Consider the following 12,390-nt stretch of genomic DNA (forward strand, 5'->3'; position numbering starts at 1 on the left):
TATTTAGCTCATGCTAGGATGTATATTTTTAAATAGTTGATCAAGCCTAATTTTGGCTTTGGAATGTATTGCATTAGTTTCCACAATATAAGAAGCATAATGGTTAAGAAATCTCAAAATAAGATACCCTTAATGAAAAATCATACTCCTTCCAATTCAGCACTAACGTCCCATTTACTTTACACACTCTATTCAATGTACTTATTCAATTTTTAATATCTTTAATAGTGCATTATTAAAAATTATGGAAAGTTAATATAAATAATCCTTGCATTGAGACGAATCAAACAAGATTCCACATGACTACGTTTTAACTTCTAGATTAATAATAAAATACAAATTAAGAGTAAGAAATAAATAACGTCCAAAAAACAAATAAGACATTAATCAAGAATTAGAAGGAGTATATTATCATTATTGGAAATTCAAAATGATTGCAAAGATCAGGCTTTGAAAAATCTTATAGTTATGTGTATATAGGCATGGCCACGGGGCGGGTTACCCGGAACCGAACCGGTCCCGAACCGCTTGGAACCGGATCCGGAACCGGAACCGTTTGCGACAGGTTCCGAACCGCCCCGAACCGCGAAACCGTGAAACCGCCGGAAAAAAAGTTGCCGGAACCGTGAAACCGCCGGAAAAAATCGTTGTGAACCGGGAAAAAAAACCGCGAATTGGAACCGGAACCGGTCCGGGAGAACCGGTCCAGCGGTTCCAGAGAACCGGAACCGGAACCGGTCCGGTTGAACCGGCTCAACGGTTCCATGGACCCGGAACCGGAACCGGAACCGGGACCGGTCCGGGTGAACCGGCTCAACGGTTCCATGGAACCGGAACCGGTCAAACTAGCCGTTTTATTACCGTTTTCTAGCCGTTGGAATTTCCCCTATAAATAATTATCAATTTCAATCATTTTCATTCACAACTCATCTCTTCTCCTACTCTCTCTACTTACTCTCTCTACTTAATTCTTTAATTACGCAATTATTCTCTTAATTAAATAATTAGTCTTTTAATTATTTCTTAATTTAGTTAGTTACATAATTAATTATTTATTTATTTCTTAATTCTATATTTCTATTATTACTTCAATATTATCAATCATGTCTTCATTTTTGAAAAAAGCCACAAAAAAAGTTACTAAAGTGGCAAAATCATTGGGAGGTTCCAGTTCGTCCAAAAGAAAGGCCACTTCTACTCCGTCGGTATCAACAACACCCTCCATTAGTAATTATAATTATGAACATAATTATCCGGAAGGGTACGACCCGGAGTTACATAATTATGCAGAAGAAATGGAAAGAGAAATACAAATTGATGAAGAAGAAGAACAAGAAGAGGAACCAACGACCCCAATTGGGATAAATATATCTCGACAGTCATCAACAAGATCACATGAAGAACAAGGAGAACAACAACAACAAAGACAAGCTCGTGGTAAACGAGTCAATTTCCAAACCATCGGTTAGTTTTATAATTTTATTCTTCAAATTAATTAAACTTTAAATTATTTATTTATTTAAATATAGTTTTATAATTTTAAATTATTTATTTAGATGAAGATGAACCAGTAAGACAACCTTTTCCGGCAATGCCACCTCCTAGTGGTAGAGCTGTTTCACATGTGTGGTCGTATTTCACAAAAGAACCAACCGAGAATCCAGATATGTTCCTATGCACTTGTCAAATTTGTGAAAGTCAAGGAGTAAAGCCCTTAGTTTCATACAATTTCGCCAGAGGTAAATACTTTTTAAGTTTTTTATACATACATAATACATTCATACATTATATATTCATATTTTATAAACATTTATTTATTGTGTTTTGTGAATACGTGTTAGGTGGTGGAACGGGATCTTTTAACAAACATTTGGCAAAGAAGCATGGAATCACAAAAGAAACTCATGCATCAAGCGGCAGCGGGACCACAAGTGGAAGCCGACAGACACAATGGGACATTCCCAACACAGGTATGCCTTTTAGATATAATCGTAATGACATGATTGATGAATTTTCTAGGTATGTAATTTGCGATGAATTGCCTTTTAACCACGGTGAAAGTAGGGCATATGAGCGTCTCACTAGACAACAATTGCAACCACAATTTAGAGCAACCCTAGGAACACTCTTAAAAGACGAACAATTAAATTATACGAATCAATGCGCTATGACCTAGTTGAAATGTTTAAATCGTTTAATGGTAGGGTTAGCATAACAACTGACATATGGTCTGCTCCCCCACATTTAGAATCTTATATGTGTGTAACAGCACACTGGATAGATCGAAATTGGATTATTCAAAAAAGAATAATTGCTTTTGAGACTATGCCAGAAAGACACACCGGCGAAAACATAAAATATAGATTAATAGAGATATGTAGGGAATGGAACTTATTAGATAAAATATTTTGTTGTTCAACAGATAATGCAACCGCAAACATAAAATGTATAGAACTTTTATTTAACGAACCCGCCTTTAGTTTAATCCTTGGGGGTAGCTTATTACACATACGTTGTTGTGCGCACATAGTTAACTTATCTTGTCAAGTAGGTATAAAACAATTAAGTGAATTATTAGAACCAATTAGGGATATAGTAAAATGGCTTAGGATCGGAAAGATTAAAAGAAGATATAAACAATTATGTGACCAATACCAACTTAAAAAAGTGTATTGGTCATTAGATACTCTTACACGTTGGGGTCAACGAACGATTTATTAAGAAAGGCGATTGCTTATCGCCCAGTAATAACACAACTATATAGTGAGTGTACAGATAGTTTCATAGCTGATGAAACTTGGGAATTAGCAATAGGTGTACATAACATATTAGAAGCGTATGACCACGCGACTAAGATTTTTTCTTATGTTTATGAACCGAACGTTCACTTAGTAATAAGTGAATGTATTACTATTTTTTATCACCTGCTTAAACATACACAAGAAGATACTAACCCACAATTAAGGCCGATTCTTGCTGAAATGATGGAAAAATGGAAATCATATTTTACCGATTTTCCTTACATTTATGGAATCGCAACCATTTTGGACCCACGTTTTAAAACCGAGGTCCTAACCAAAGTAATAGGATTTTATTATCAAGCGTTAGATCGCCCGTCTTCCGATGTAGCTTATTATGTCGGAACATGTAAAAAATATTTAGCTGAACTGTATGAATTTTACGCTAGTGTATATAACCCGAAACGCGATATGTCTAGGCGTGCTAGCGTTTCGGCTCGTCCCTCTTTCTATAATTCAGTAATTGCTAACATAATGACGCAAGATGATAGTTTTGTAGGATCTTCTTCTTCCTCGACCACATTTTTAGAACTAGATAGTTATCTAAAACACCACTTTGAAATAGACCCAAGTGTCTATAATATTTTGGAGTGGTGGAAAGAAAAATCTGTTAAATTTCCCATTTTATCGAGAATTGCAAAGGATGTCCTTGCAATTCCCGCGTCAACTATTGCGTCGGAGTCTGCTTTTAGTGCAGGTAGAAGAGTTTTGGACGAAAAGCGATCTCGTCTTGCTCCACATAGTATTCAAATATGTGTTTGCAAGAAAGATTGGGACCAAGCGGAGATACGAACACAAGGACTAAGGAACGATGATGATCAAGACGACGATGATGATCCATGGATGATGATGGATACAACTTCATCATCGTCAGGAGGAGAGTCAGCGGAAGCATCTAATCAATGTCAACCACATGATGATGACGAAGACGAATAGGATCAATCCGACAAGCGACAACGATGAATCAACACTCAACAACTATAAATAAAAGGTATGACAAAGAACTACGTGGGCTTTGATTCCTTCGGGATACGTAGGCAGCTTAGTATTCATTTGGGTACTAGGTTCAGGTCCATTTTCTCCCTCTTTTTTTATTAATCATCTTTATCGACATTATCATTGATTCGTTTCTTATTAATTAATTTTTTTCCATTCATTTTAGTAAATATTTCAATAACGATGACAACTTGACATGCAATGAATTTCGCTAATAATCAAGTAATCATCAAAGGTACGTCCGCGATATTATAGTATTTTTTTATTATACAAAAATTTAAAGAAAAAATTAAAATGGAACCGATGGTCCGACCCGCCCGTCCCGTGAGTTGGAACCGCCGGAACCGCCTCATGAACCGCTAAGGAACCGTTTGGAACCGCCCGGAACCGGAACCGGAACCAGAACCGTTCGCGACAGGTTCCAAATGGAACCGGAACCGGGTGGAACCGGAACCGGATGGAACCGGAACGGAACCGGACCAACCCGGACCGTGGCCATGCCTATGTGTATAATAAGAACTCGAGACATGTTGCACTAAGCTTAATCATGTGCAAGGTCTTATCGAGAACAGTCATGATAACTCTTGCATATGTTTATATACTTTGATAAAATCATACCCGTTCCTCTATAGAGGGAATAAAGAGAGATAAGTGCAGTCAAGAAACCCCTTAACAGATAACTGTGCCCAGTAGAAATGTCGAACCTCAAACCTTTTGCTCCACACACAGATGCTCTATCCATTGAACCACAAGCGCTTTAATATTTATATAGTTTGATCTTATACGTTAATTTGTTTTAACTCATCTAGTAGCTCTATTTAAAAAAATCCCACCCTAATTGCGAGTGTGGCAAGAATTGAACTTAGGCATAACTAATTGAATTTATCATTAAGAACTTTAATTTTATTAAAATGAAACACAATGAACTAACATACTTTTTGTTTGTTCTCATCTTAACTTGGATGCATTCCTCGTTTACACACAAATGCTTTAATTGCTTACGAAAACGACTTTTCCATTTCATCAAACAAAGCAGATACTCCGTTTCAAATAAACCGTGGGTGATTCAGATTTTGGGTCGAATCAATTTCAGATCAGGTTATTTACGTGTCGGCTCGGGTTAGCTTCTGTTCAAATCAACGGGTCAAATACTTTATAAACTATTTCTTGTCCTTGAATTTATTTTAAAAAATAATACTTCTATATTTTTTCAAAGAAATTATTTTTCTAAAGGCTAATATATCAATTTTAAGGCTAAGAATAAGAAATCTTAATCCAAATTCAAAAAATTGTCTATAATCAGGGGCAAAGCTACCTGGCCCCTCTTCCTTATCAAAATGCGATCCTTTTTGTTTTTAGCTTTGCCCCCCATCATCATTCTATATACTAAAGCAAAGACCACCTAATGACACGTGTCAGCATATGGTAAAAAAATTTTCCGCTCAAATTAGCTTCTCACATACACTTTCTTATAACTTTATTGTAGTTTTTACGACAAGATTGCTATACATTAATGCATGCTATTAAAATAAGTTTGACTATTAATTTTGCCTATTTAAAATTAATGAGATTTATATCTTTATATGCGTCGGAATATTAAATGTGATTTTAGTAAGATTGAAAACAAATTTTCTTCCCTTTATATGCGTTGCAATATTATATGTAACTTTAGTAAGATTGAAAATAAATTTTCTATTTAAGATTTATCTTCTATATATTAATACAAATTTTGTATTTGTTGCGGTCAAGGCCTAAAACCGCAGCAATTAATGGTTTTTTTTTTCTAATTCTTTTTCCTACTTATTGCTGCGTATATACAAAAATCGCAGCAAATGATAAGCAGCAAATACGTTTTTTTCCACTAGTGATATTATTAGTCATCATTCTATATACTAAAATGTTTACTAAATGAGGTTGATAAATAACTTTATCGAGTAAGTGGCTAATTGCTAAAATAGGTGTCTTCTATTGCGAAACAAAGACAAAAGAGGTCAAATAAAAATAAATAAACTTGTTATTATCAAAAATGAAATGGCTAACTCAAAGGCTTAAAGATATTCAAATGAGGTGAGCATCAAAATGAAGGTGTATAAAATATCGTCATTTTAAATATGTATAAGTTGTTTGATCTACAAAGCAAAATAAGAATGTAGCCATGCATTTTTCTTGTGCATCTACTCTATTATATACGTTGGAGTATTTATAGTCTATTCAGTTTTTGATAAAATAAATTTTTGTATATCGTGTTTAACACGGTAATCAACTATTATTAAATACATACATTTAACATATAGTGATTATTAAATAGCTCGTGATTAGCACGAGTAATCAGCAATTATGTTCTAATGATGTGTAAATATTGTTATTTTAATATTCAATTTTCTTTGTTATGATTTTTTAAAGATTATTATTCATAGTTCTCTTTCTTAACTTTTATTTAATTTGTTTGTAACGATTATATTATTTTTCCATAATAATTTCTAAAGATCTCGTGCTTTAACACGGGAGATCGCCTAGTTAATATATGAGTTACATTTTAGAGAGTGCAAAAATATAAGAAAAATTACTATAGCTCAATGGTTGGAGTAAACAGTTTGTCACATTAGGTTAAGGGATCAAATTCTAATTCAAACAATTATTTTTTAACAAACTAATGTATTTATATTATAATGTCATTACTTTATATCTTTCATAATTTTACATTTATCCTTTTTAGTGTGTGTGTTTATAGTTTTGCTATCTTAATTTTAATAGTATTTTTTTTGGAGATTTAATATGCAAATAATGAAGTCAAAAACACTTGATTTTTCAAAAGTGATAATTATAGGAAAACATCAACTCAATTTGTTAAATATAATTTTAAGTATGATCTTAGTTCATTTAAGTTTATATGATTTTAAAATTTGAAAAATTACCTAGAATAATCCAACGTATTCATGATTTTCAGATAATAATCCCATCTATTGATTAACCATGAATGATCCCAACTTTGAGGGGTATTTTCTTAGAGTAAACCCGATAACTGGACAACTTATTATAGCAAGTTTTATTTTTATTTTTTTAAAAAATATATATATTAAAATATAATGTCAAAAAAAATGTTAAGAAAATTTTTAAAAAAGTTTTATAATTTTTTTTTATTATTTATAATTTTTTATGTAAATTTTTAAAATTTTTCTCTAATTTTAAGTTAATTTTTAGTTCACTATTTTGGCGAATTGCCTACTATAGCAGGTCATCGGATTACTCAAGTTTACTTTAGGCAAATACCCCCTAAAGTTGAGATTATTTATGATTAATCAATAGGTGAGATTATTGAAGGAAAATCATAAATAAATTGGATTATTCTAGGTAATTTTTTCTTTTAAATCTCATAATTTAACTAGTTTTATATAATGAATAGGGGTGGAGAAAAGATTTGAATGCCCTATTTATTAAAAGATAAAATGTTTTCTACTTTAAGAAAATACTCCAAGCCAAAATGTAATGTAACATTATATGATTTCAGATATAAAAAAGTTTATAAACAAATTACTTAAAAATTATTGCTATGAAACTAAAAAACTTGTCTATAAGACCATAATTGTAATAAACCTTAACTAAAAATGTTAATATGAAACTGAAAATGTAATGTGAAACTGAAAACAGGTCAAAATAATTAGAGTTTGATTGGATTTATTTCAATTTCAATTTTTGGTGTCGGTTCATTTTCTGTCAAAATGTCCCAATTTCTTTATTATGCTCCACTAACTACTGGATTCTAGTTGGTTTTTATGTCAATTTCAACATGAGTCAAATTTTATCGTTTTAGTTGTAGATATTATAATATGTAATGAAATTGCTCTATTTTGACGCTTTGAATTGCAAACACCGATTATTTTGGACATGAAAGCTAAGAAATAATCCATTAATAGCATTAATTTGGGTTGGTATTTGTATGAGAAGGACACTACCCAAGTAATATGTAGTTATACCCTTAAGCAATTGGTTTAGCAAGAAAAACAGTAGCTTTCAGACTTTCCTTTCAATGTGGCTATATATGCTTACATTGATCCCATTTGAGGTGCGTGAATGCATGTGAATATTGGACCATTTAACCAATTTAAGGTCGGCTAAGAATTTGTAGGATGCATTTAAATTTTGTTTGTAATTTAAGGTACAATAATTGAGGACGTTGTAGAATGTATGATACTTACAATCTAACAATCCAAAATTAATGGAGATTTTGGACTTTGGTCCAACAATATTTGGTTTTTTAAAAAATGGATAATGACTTTTTTTCTAATGGGATTTAATAAAAACGAATTTAAATTGAAATATAATGCATCTTTTACTAAATAATCAGTCCGTCTATAAAGATGTTACCATGACAAATGTTTACTTGAATTAAGAAAAAATTGAATCTTTTAGATTGTTGAATATATATTTTTAGAATTTTAATGTGTTTAATTGTGATACCTCAGATTTAGCTTTAAAAAGGATTGATAAACTACTCTTATCAATAAGATATATCTTTTTTTCATGTAGCCCATTTGATAAGAACTCTACAATTAAGCGTGCTTGGTGGAGAACAATCTTAGAATGGATGTGACCTCCTGAAAAGTTTTCTTAAGTGTGCATGAGTGAGGCCAAAGCGCGCTGGAAAGACTTGTGTTTGTCCGTGTGGCCAGTCTACAGTCTCCATGAGTAGTCACCAACGGTCCGTTGGGCCGTAGTGTTATAAATGGTATCAGAGCAACCCTGCGACTGTGACTGATTTAATAGACTACCTCATATCAACAATGTGCATCTTCTTTTCATAAGAGTCCATTTACTAAGAACTCCACAGTTAAGCATAAATAATTGTCATCAACCGATTGATCCCAATATCATCATCAATTTTCGTTTCAGAACACAAAAAGCATGCTAACTGATAGGTCGTTTTACTACCAAAAATAATTCCTAATTCACCTAACTAGTATAGTTGGGAAAGTAGGGTCGAACCACTGTGGAAGGACAAATGAAGTTACAATTTAAATTAAGTTCACTATTGTTAACGATCAAATGTTGGATTTTTGGTTATCTAAGTAGAACGCAAAAATAAGAGATGAATAGAATTCAATAATTAAAAACCTAGGGCTAAAAGGATCCACTATGCATAGATCATGATTCATGAACAACAATTGGGATAGGAATGAATATAGGCGAAGGAAGATGTTGCTCTCGCAAACAAATTCGACAATCAAACAATAAAACAAGCTATCGCGATTAAAGCTTAATTGTTCAAAGAAGGAAATCGTTCACTCAAACTCGCAACTCTCGTTTATAGAATTGAGCGAATAAAACTTGCAAATTGGCCAAACATGCAATCAATCTAAAACCCATCAATTGAATCGCCTAGACAAACCAAATTTAAATCCTAAAATCAAACAAGAATCATGACCTTTTGCATAGTTTCACCAAGCCCTAGAAATAAAACTACTCACTAAGCATATTAAAACTAACAAGAGATTCAACAATGAAATCCATGGAGAAAATCAAATTCAAATTAAATGTAGAAACAAACATTCAAAGATAACAACGATAAACAAGAACAAGAAATTAGAATTGAAACTAATACCTTCAATATAATTAAGATTACAATATCGAAATGTTGATTAACAATCCCTCAAAGCAAGTAATATGAGAAATCCCTTCAATATCAAGCCCTCAAAAACACAGAATAAAAAAAAAACCGTCTTGAAAATTCCCCTCAAAAGCTATTTATATCCTCCTCAAAAGAGATCGGAGGATACGGGAAGTTACTAAAAAAATAACTGCAGTACCCGGCCGGGTATGTGGAAACCCGGGCGGGTGCGAAGCATAACTAAATCTCAAAGGTCAAAAATTTTCTAAGTCCAGGAGTAAACCCGGCCGGGTATGTGGAAACCCGCCCGGGTACGCAGCTGAGCATTTTAATCTTCAATAGAGGCCTGGCCGGGTATGTGGGAAACCCGGCCGGGTGCGTGTGGCAACTTTTTCTTCCAAATAACATCTTCAAATTCTTCTAAGTATCAAGTGCAAACCCGGTCGGGTATGTGGAAACCCGGCCGGGTATGAGAGGCTCACCCGGCCGGGTATGAGGAAACCCACCCGGGTATGAGACCTGGTCAGCACAAAAATGACCTTTGAGTAGCTTATGACCTTCCAACTTGCAAATCTCACTCCAAGAGTCGATTCCTAGCATAATTAGAGCTTTGTACCTACAAAATAGATAAGAAACAAACACTCCAACCAAGCATAAAAACCAATAGAAAATTGAGCAAAATACGCGAGAAATGCTATGAAAATACAATGGGGGCATGGTAGAAAATAATATATAAAATACACAATTCACTAACCAAGCAAATAAAAAATTTTATGGACTAGGTTCTATAGGAAACATGCTCTATATATGCACAAATACATAAATTTAAAATAAATAGGAGTTTATTCAAAATTTAATAAAGAAAAAAATTTAACGCTCGATCTAGAAACCAATTTCATTCCCTTTTATATGCCTCATATAGATTTTTTTAAGTTTAATATGTATAAGATATCTCATTGTACTCCTCTTGGCCATCACTAGTGGAAATATGCCGCAACAATTTCATTATAATGACACTTAATTGCTCCGGGCATCAAACAATCACAGCAAATAACAACATAATGAAGCAGTTAACAGTTATTTGCTGCGGTCATAAGCAAAACCGCAGCAATTAATGTTGCAATGGAGTATTTGCTGCAGTCATCCCACTAAACCGCAGCAATTAATTGTTTTTTTTTTAATTCTTTTTCCTTTTTATTGCTGCGAATATACAAAAACCGCAGCAAATACGTTTTTTTCCACTAGTGCATGTATGCCATCAACATTCTGTGAGAATATCACAAATTACATGTGTATAAGGTGTCACTGTGAGACATTCTTTATACCACCCGCCTGCCCAAAAGAAGAATGCTTGGACCTACTCCTGATGGTGTGATTCTAGCTTCGCTTTTGTCGATCCTTATTTCTTTTTTGATTTGGAAGAAGGGTCTTACGTTCGGTTCGAAAGGCATGTTTTTTTAGTATGTTTAAAAATGGGGCCCCCTCACTAGTCCAGCTAGCTAGTGAGCGGTTCTTTCGAGCGGGAAGCAGGTCGGGCCCTACGAGTGGGCCGGGCATCACGTTTCACACGGCGCACGATTCCATGGATAGTTTCATTCGATGTCGTGATGGAGGATGCTTCAGCGGAAGAGCGGCTTAAAATAATACAAGTTCTCCAGGAAATGGAGGATAATCGTGAAGTCTTCCTCCAACTATCAGCCAATAAGAAACCACCATCGCACCACTTAACTATAATCGTACACGATTGAGAAAGGAGGCATACGTTACACTCTTGCGTCATACGGCTCCGTCCCAAAATCAGGACCCCTCTTTCCTTTGCTTTGACCAAGGGGCTCTCGAACCAACCTGTCTTACTCTAACAAGTAAGTAACAAAACTGATTTGAATAACTCAATTAATTATATAGATATTATTACATGGATTAGTTTTTTTTTTTTTAAAAAAAAATTTGTATTGCTGAAAGAGATGTCTCATGAAAATAATTGTGAGACTATATTAGCGGAGTCAAAGTTTGGTCACAAAATGCAACATGAAAATAGGAAGAATAATGCAGACGTGCAGATGAGCAATGAAGCACCCGCACCACTAATATCAAGTGAAAGCTGCAAATATGCAGTTTTATCTAGTGGTCTAGATTTGTTACCAGTACACTTTACGAGCGAAGAAATTGGGCATATTTACATGCCAAATCAGCTAACAATTTACTATTTTTTTATTTAATTTTGTTTCTTTAATCATGAATAGTATATATACTAAAGTGAAAATATATTCATGTAATGTTATACTTCCTTTTAAAAGTAACAGATAAAAATTAAATAATAAATTGCTAATTAATCTAAACATAAAAATATGAGGTTCAATCTAAAACATTTCTAAATACGAACAATTAAAGTGATAACTAGTTTTATTTTTAAAAATGTACACTACTTTAATTGATATTCATGAATCAGTATTACTCAGCGCTCTTATTTGATTCAAAAATATATAAAATAACGATCAAACAAAATCACTTATAAACCAGAAGTGTGAAAAAAACTAATTATTTCTTAAAACATTTTGCTACTAATCATTATTGAATGACATGCATACATTGAACGCAAAAAACTTTAACTACCATAAAAGTTGCCTTAAACTTTAACTCTTACGTAAACACAAAAAGACTGGCATAACTAAACATTTTATTTGTTACTGCATATCAAGATTCAAATAACACAAATTTTGACTTCATGAACACTATCACAACCATGTAAATTGTTTATGCGTTGTACTTAGTTTTTATAGTTTTGAAAATTACAACTTCACCTCAAAACACAAATACACCCTCTTTTTCCTAAGATTCAAACAGCGTCTTCTCATAGCTTAAAAAGAAAACCAATAAACTACATCACACAATCATATAATAGTAATTGTCTAATGCAATAACCACTTTGACACGTAGAGAAGTAGAGAATGAGAGTCAGTGAAGTATAAGATGTTGCCACGTGTACTGCTT

General features: G+C 33.2%; 1 protein-coding gene across 1 annotated transcript; it reads left to right on the forward strand.

The window, feature by feature from the left end:
* The first annotated feature begins 838 nt into the window (after positions 1–838).
* On the forward strand, positions 839–2,702 carry LOC130800367 (uncharacterized). The gene is made up of 3 exons (XM_057663855.1): positions 839–1,464; positions 1,557–1,739; positions 1,842–2,702. Exons 1-3 carry the CDS (start codon positions 1,104–1,106, stop codon positions 2,174–2,176), a joined length of 879 nt encoding a protein of 292 aa, XP_057519838.1. The 5' UTR covers positions 839–1,103; the 3' UTR covers positions 2,177–2,702.
* The last annotated feature ends 9,688 nt before the right edge of the window (positions 2,703–12,390 follow it).

The sequence above is a fragment of the Amaranthus tricolor genome, chromosome 1, assembly GCF_026212465.1.
Source record: "Amaranthus tricolor cultivar Red isolate AtriRed21 chromosome 1, ASM2621246v1, whole genome shotgun sequence".
NCBI lineage: Eukaryota > Viridiplantae > Streptophyta > Magnoliopsida > Caryophyllales > Amaranthaceae > Amaranthus > Amaranthus tricolor.